Here is a 7,385-nt window from a genome sequence, read left to right as displayed (position 1 = left end):
GCGCCCGCTCCCGCGCGGCGCGTCCCTGGACCTGCGGCGGCATCACCTCGGGGAGGGTCTCCTTCGGCGTTACCGCCGGGTCCTTGGCTGGTGGTGTTGCCTCTGAGCCTCTTGGGTTGATCCTCACAGGAGAGGGTTGCCCGTTCCCTTCTCTTGCTTGGGGTCTTCTAGTTATTACTGTTTGTTGTTTAATGCTGGATTCGTGATCATGCTTTGAGGCCTCAGTTAAAGCTGCAGCCTGTAGGATAGCAGCTTTCCCCTAAATAGTTCATTGTGTTGATCTTCCAAAAATCGCTGGTTTATTATCGTACCTGGAATGCCACGTATTTGTCCTGCAGAGGGTATCAGATGTTTCTAGAGTTTTCCCTCTTTTTCTAGATGCTTTTCCAGGATGACCCTTCATCTTCTCCCGACCCCATTTAACTCTTTTGTAATGTGCTTCGCTTTAATAGTGTAGCTGATTTCTTTTAAGAGAGAAGCTCCTTTCTGTCAAGCAGGTGAACTGGCTGAACTCCATGGCACCAGAGTGGCCCACAGGGCTCAGGAAGTGGCCACAGTAGGATTCTTCCACTGAAGGTGTTTAGAAGCCTCAGCTGCTTTGCCAGCTTGCACCAAGCCAAAGAGATCTGTGTTTCCTCTGTCTGTCATTAACGATAGTGGTAATATTGAAATTAGTGTACATAACATATTCAGGCAAATCCAGTAACTGCTCTTGTCTTGGTGAGAGTGGCAAAAATAAAGATTCATTGAGTGCTTAGCTGTCATCTTTCTAGGGCTTCCTTCAGATACGCAGCTTGTCAGCAGCCCAAGTGCAGAATGTTCACTTTGTTTGGATATAGAGATGCTAAATATTTGTATCTAATGTTTCAGTAGTGTGCTCGCTTCGAGAATGTACTGATCCTGAAAAATGTCATGCAACTGTATCTTTTCGTTAACTGTCACTGTTCCTTTGAGAAAATTCTGGACTTGCAGGGTAAACAAATCCAAGGACAATTTATTCAAATTTTGGCTTGTTTTGCATCTGACTTACGTGGGTGAGTGATGAAGCCTTTGCTATGGTGAGTGTGTAACTCAAGAATCAGAAGGTATTTAACTGAGGGAGTTAGAGAGGTAACCACAAGAAGTGCCATCTTGTCTAGCAGCTGGTAACAGTGCAAGTTACTTAATCCTGCCTAGATGTCAGGTAAACACTAACAAAAGAAAGGAGGGTTGGAATCTGATAAAGTTAGTAGTACTGGCAAAAAGGAACAGTAGAATAGATTGGATTGGAACTGTGCATTTATTGAAAAGTTGTGGTATGATTTTCAGTGTTCATTACAGTAAGGAATTGTGATGCACAGTCATGGAATATTCTCTGGATGGGTCAAAGGTAAAGTTTCCACTTATTTTCGATGGCAGGACTGAGCAAGGAATTAAAATCAGTGGATTTAAAAAGCCTTTCTTTAAGGAAAGAAATACTCTTTAAATACTCTTTAGGAAATTAACATGCAGGAATAAGATACTGGAATTTAATTTTTTTAATTTTTTTTTTGGTACCTGTGGTAACAGAAGACACTTCTTGAGAGCTCATTCTGGAAGAATTAAGATAAGATGTTGGGCAAAAACAGTAGTGGGAAAATAACAGAAGAAATAGCATATATATGTGTATTAGGTGAAAATATCCAGGTCTAAATTACGGAAATATTTATCTCTGACACACAGAGACACAGTCATGTGCAGACATGTAAAGTCGTTGAACTAATAAAAATAAGGTGGAACTTGCAAAATGGAAATATTGGGACTCCATCTTTTAGTGGAATTCTTTTACAAACTGCTAATCCAAGCAAATGCAGAGCATGAAAAAGTATTTGTCAAAGATGGTTTGTTAGATCTCCAAGTGGATCACTTAAGGAGACATAGACCTTTGTGTATTGAATGGATGGGAGATGCCAAGGAAAAACTGTTAACAGCAGAGACAGGCATTGCTTGGGGAAAGAATGAAATTAATTCCTTTAGTGTTCCCAAAGGAGAATGGGGGCAGATGACAAAAACTGGCTAATGTCCCAGAGGACACTGAGGAATACTGGAGGGAATGAGACTTGTGCCAGGACATGTGATTAAGGAATAAGAGTAATATTTGAATGCTGATAGAATCTAATGACAAAAAATCTGAAGGGTGAAGAAGGTGGATTAAAACAGTCTGTGTTTAATAGTTTATTCAGAAATGTGAATAAATATCAGAAAAGTGACAAGATCTATATGCTTTCAAAAGATAGTATTTCCATGCTAAAATAGACTTCTGGTCAGCTGAAATAAACCACAGTTCTAAGTGAGATATAGAGTACTATGGATGTATAGTTATAAAAAGGTAAATTAAAGTAAAATAAATGGAGTTATAGAATAACTCTACTCTTAGGAAGCCACTGAACTGTTGCAGAACTTTTTTGCACCAGAAATGCATTTCAGTTTTTGTTTCTGTAAATAGCCTACCTCTTCTGTGTGTCTTTATGTACAGCTTTAGTATTGACTAGCAGTGATCACCTTTGTGTGTAGGCTTAAATTCCAAGTTGCGAGAATCCAGGAGAAAAGCAAGGAATACTTAGGATTTTATACATGCACTGGAGGTTTCTGGGATGTTTGTCTGGTGCCTGTCAGCTTGGTTTCTCTGAAGTTACAGTTAAGTAAATTAATGTTTGCTTTATAAAAGGTCAGCAACTAACTTTTTATGGTCGCTAAAGACCTTGCCAAAGTCAGGCATGACACACTATTGCAGACTTGGTTGGTGTAGTAAAAAGTCACCATGGCTCTGTTTGTAATCTAGTAATTCACAAGATGTGTTCTTGTTGGTTTCCCCCTAGAATTTTTTACCCAACTGTATTTTTTTTTTCACTGAAAATAGCATGTGTGTATTGGTTTTCACCTTAGTGTCTGGTAGTGAGATCTAGAAGACAACTCTTGTGTTATGATCATTTGCTGGAATTACTGCAGTCAGGTCTGCACCCCACAGTGAGTCATGTTTTAGCTATTTTTCTATACATTCCAGTATATAAAACTGCAGTGCTGTGCATTATCTGTACCCTAATGATTGCTTCCTCTGGTGTCACAGAACTGATAGACACAAAGCTCATATGTAACTTAAAGTTTGTGTATGTGTTACGTAGTGATAATACCCTTCAGGTCCATTAGCGTTTTCTTTGCAATGCTTTTTATTTAGGCTTGAAGTTCTTTAAATTGAAGTTCTTTAAATTGAAAGTGGACTGGAATGAGGATCACTTCCATTCTGTCCATTTAATATCAGCAGTGATCCCTTGAGTATAATACATTTGGCTGATAAAATACCCAGCAGAACTCGTGTGGTGTCTGACCACATCTCACTGGCTGATAAGCGAGGGCAGACTGTTCCTCAGGGCTGATTAAATTGTGTGCAAGTCTGGTGGAATTCAGCTTTTCTTTTCTCAGGTTTTTTTTTTTTTAAATATAGTTTCAAATATAATTATTTTAAATTAACCTTCAGGAAGTTCTGTTCATGAATTTGTGTCCTGTCACTGTCAGCCTCTGGCACATCTGATCTCTTTTCCTGTTTTCAGTTTGAAACCTTTTGATGTAGGTGTGTGTTATCTCTGCCTACTGTTTTTGTAGGCCTTGTTCTCATGGTGGTTGTGCATGTGGGATAACCCAGATGGTGGGAGGACTGCATCTTCTGGTGTGTACTGGGAGTATTTTTAGAGTGATGTTTCTGTTTAGAAAAGCAGGAAGCCTAAAGAGTGAAGAAGAAAGCCTTAATATGTGTCAGATGCTTTTGTAATTTCTGCTGTGCTCTGAAACTGCAGCCAGGTTAGGATCTCTGTGTAAAGATGTGTGATTTTTCAAAGTATTTGGAGGCTGGTGAGCTCAGAACCTTTCTGCCTTAGAGTGTTTTGAAAGCTCAGCCATGATACTGGCATAGAAAATCTGCTGTTGACTTTGAATTCACATGCTTTTTATGTATTTTTTTAATTAATTGTAGCTAAAGGCTATGTATAGCAGCAGTCTCCTTCTCAACAGCTTATTCATATTGTGTTTCATAAGCTTAAATTCTCAGAGACAGTGGAAAGTAATGCTTTTCTGAGGAAACACATGACTGCCAATTATTGTGAATATCTTATTTGTGATGTGGTCATCAACAGCTACTGTAGCCTATGCAGACTGGTTTCTTAAACCTTCTCCTATTGTAAGGGAAGAAAGAGAGGCTCCAAGAGAGTGTGAATCAGGAGCTGGCTCTATTGTCTATACATAGAGCCCAAGGGGGAGCAGATTTTCTAACCAAACAACCAAAATCTGTTACTACATTTTTGCTTTCTGAAAGTGATTTAACCTAGTGTAGTAAAATATGTGCTCTGTGCTTTCATTTCTTACATATCCTGAATAACATTTGTCTTCTCAGGCACTGCATTTTTTTAGCAATTTTTTAAAAGCCTTTTTTCTATTTTTTAATGCTTTTTAAACTTTTGGCTGTCACCAACAGTTGCAGGGGTACTGCTTCTTATCTTCCAGATTTCTGCTTTTGCTCCATTGATTTATGTGGCATTTTGGTCCAGTGTGTTGGAATGAAGACCACATCAGATTCAAGACCACCTTGTTCCCAGACAGAAGTCATGTGATTGGATTTTGTTGTTGGGTTGTTTGGGGCTTTTTTTGTTCTCTTGACTATTTTTCTTTTCTCTTATGTAGTAGAAACCAGCCTAGACATAATATTTAAGCCTTTTTTAAAGTCCATGTTGACATGAAGTTAATACACAAAAACTGTAATTACACAAGTGCTTGCTAGCAAAGGAAGTACTATGGTAAACTGTATACAAAGAGAACATGAATTTGACAGTAAGATGTGATAAGAAACTTTTATTGACTACATGCAGATATATTTATTTCCTCGGACTATAAGCTGTTATCTTACAGTCTGTTAGAGATACTGTGCTTTCACATCCAGTCTGAACTCGGCATGATGAATCCATGACATTAGTAGAGAGAGAGAGAGCTTCTATCCTGTTCCTAGTTTTTATTAGATAATTGAATTTACTCTTCTGCAAATCTTACAGAATTGTGGAGGTAGGACAGTGGTCAAAAGGACATTAGAATTTAGTTTCTTGTCTGATATGTTTTGAAATGAATATTTCCCGTGTGTTTCGAGAGTAAATCCTCAGCCACTGGCAAGGACAAAAGATAACATCCCTCTATGTATATGTAGATATCTAATGAGACAGCATTGTTTGTCTTTATCTGTGTCATGGCTGGAGACTGTTGTTACTCAGTCCAGTAATTATAAAATTATAATGTAGATTATACACTGTTCATCTTAAATTCCTAAAATGACACGAGGAGAAGCCAAGGGTTTGTGTAAAATTATTGGTGTAAGGGAAATGTGGCCCTGTGGCAAAGATCAGCGTGGATTTGGTGGGGAGGGTGTGCAGTAATGGCACAGTCATTTGCAATTCAACCCCTCTTCCTTTGGCATTAGTAGCACTGACTCACTTTTGAATCAGTGGGCTGACTTGTGGTTGTGCAGCCCACCCTTCTTACACTGAAGCTTGTTTCAGGAGATCAGTGCTGGGCTAAGAGCTGGAAAATAGGAAGGCAGTTCCTGGTGGCATAAAACTGATCTTCAGTAGTAAAAAAAATATCTGATGGAGTTGGGAGGAGGGGAAAACTAACTCTCAAGTTTTACGTTTACAGTCACATCTACAACTATATTTGTCCCTTGCTAAGGTAGCCTGCCAGCAGGGCATAACTGCAGCAAAAAGAACCGCTGAGTGCTTCAGTCAGCACAGGTACAAATTAGCAGAAGATGGTGGTCATGTGCTCTGCAGCCTTTAACAACACAGCTCTCAAAGCTTATGAGAGAGGGATCGTAATTCAGTAAATTGGGAATCTAGCAGAGATGCAGCTACAATTTGGAAGGAGGTTATTTATATTTTATACATAAAATATTTATATACAGAAGTCCGAATGTTATTGCAGTAGAAAATAGCGTGGCATAATAGAAGGGAAGCTGAACTTTCTCCTTGAACTCATCTCCTTTTATAGATTGTTGGCTTTGCTGAAGAGTTTTGCACAGGCATCCTGAAAGTTCAAGTGAGAGCTGGCACTCCATCCCAAACTCCTGCTGCTGCCTGAGTCACTGCGGCACATGCTGGGTAATACATTGCAGTGCCGTCTCCTGAGAATCCTGCAATGCTGAAAAACAAATAGCCAAGTGAAGCACAGCAGCAGCACTGCATTGAAGTTTTCTTCAGCATCACTTGCTAAGAGTTACTTAAAGTTGCTTAGAACAGATACATTTCTACCAAGAAGCTGCATTCCTCTATAGAATTTGGGCCGGATTTTATGATACAGGTATAGGAGGACAAATTCTGCTCAAGTTATACTGATAGAAATCCTGGATGACTCAATGAAGGTCTCCTATATAGGTATGTGCAGTATACTTGTGTAACTGAGAGCAGAATATGGTCCACTCAGTCCAAGTGCTTGGCTTGCTTCCTATTAAGACAAGAAAGATGTAAATACTCAGTGGCAGAATATAGCTGCAGTTCCAGAACAAACTATTGCTGAAGAATAGAAGTGTTCTTAACATAACATTTCGTCTGTTGTGCCATCCAAACATCAACACTTTCTGTAACACATGTAATTCCAGTTATAAAGTGAGTCCCATTCTTCATAGCTTCTGGTAAGACCCATGTAAAACCCAAAGTTGGTCTTATAATGATATTGTTAATAACAGACTGCTCCTGTTTGTGTTAATGCCCCTTTCACCCCAGTTTATTGCAGTAGTCTGATTCTATACTGTGCTGAGTTCTCATTGTTGGTCTCTTTCCTGTTCCTGGAAAGGAAGGCACAGCTGGAGTTTTATGCTTAGTTGAGAGTTGAAGATGCAGGTTTTAACAATGTTTTTAACAAGCCCACTGAGAAAAGGGCTATTCAAATGTCAGATTGCACCTTGAATTCTATTTTCTAGAGCCCTAGTGTCCTATCAGTGTGTACATGTTTCTGTTATCGAAGTTACTAAGAATTATATGCATTGAGGAGAGAATATACCAGTTAATTTTCTGCAACATCTCAGATAGCAGCAGCTGTGTATGTGAAACACAAAAATAACTTGGCCTTACATGCTTTCTATTCAAAGGACAATGCCAAGCCTCTGATGAGAATCAATTCTGTTTCTGTACTACCCTAATTAAATTACATTTTTGATACTGTACTTGTGTTTAATGAACTGTAATGACTACAGCGAAATTAGCCTGGTTAAGAACTGAACATGACTTAAGAATCCAGGACTCAAAGAAAATCAAGGGGTTCTAAAATTCTGTTTTCTATGATTGGCAGTATTTCTGTTATTGTGTAGACAGGTTACAGATCTAAGATGAAAAAGTGGG

At 38.9% G+C, this 7,385-nt stretch overlaps 1 protein-coding gene across 2 annotated transcripts in view; it reads left to right on the top strand.

Moving 5' to 3' along the window:
- Positions 1–7,385, top strand: part of SH3GL3 (SH3 domain containing GRB2 like 3, endophilin A3) — a 71,155-nt gene that overhangs the window by 24,424 nt on the left and 39,346 nt on the right. Inside the window, exon 1 of one of the 2 annotated variants that reach the window (XM_029958714.1) lies at positions 1,026–1,058. The exons of the other annotated variant lie outside the window; for it this stretch is intronic. Within the exon in view, the coding sequence (XP_029814574.1) occupies positions 1,056–1,058 (3 nt within the window). The 5' untranslated portion in view covers positions 1,026–1,055. Of the gene's footprint in view, positions 1–1,025; positions 1,059–7,385 lie in introns of those variants that run through there. 2 annotated transcript variants of the gene reach the window in all.

Source organism: Manacus vitellinus, unplaced genomic scaffold (genome assembly GCF_001715985.3).
Source record: "Manacus vitellinus isolate BGI_N305 unplaced genomic scaffold, ASM171598v3 scaffold_16_pilon, whole genome shotgun sequence".
NCBI lineage: Eukaryota > Metazoa > Chordata > Aves > Passeriformes > Pipridae > Manacus > Manacus vitellinus.
The sequence above is the reverse complement of the archived record's forward strand: the minus strand, read 5'-3'. Positions and strand labels throughout refer to the sequence as shown.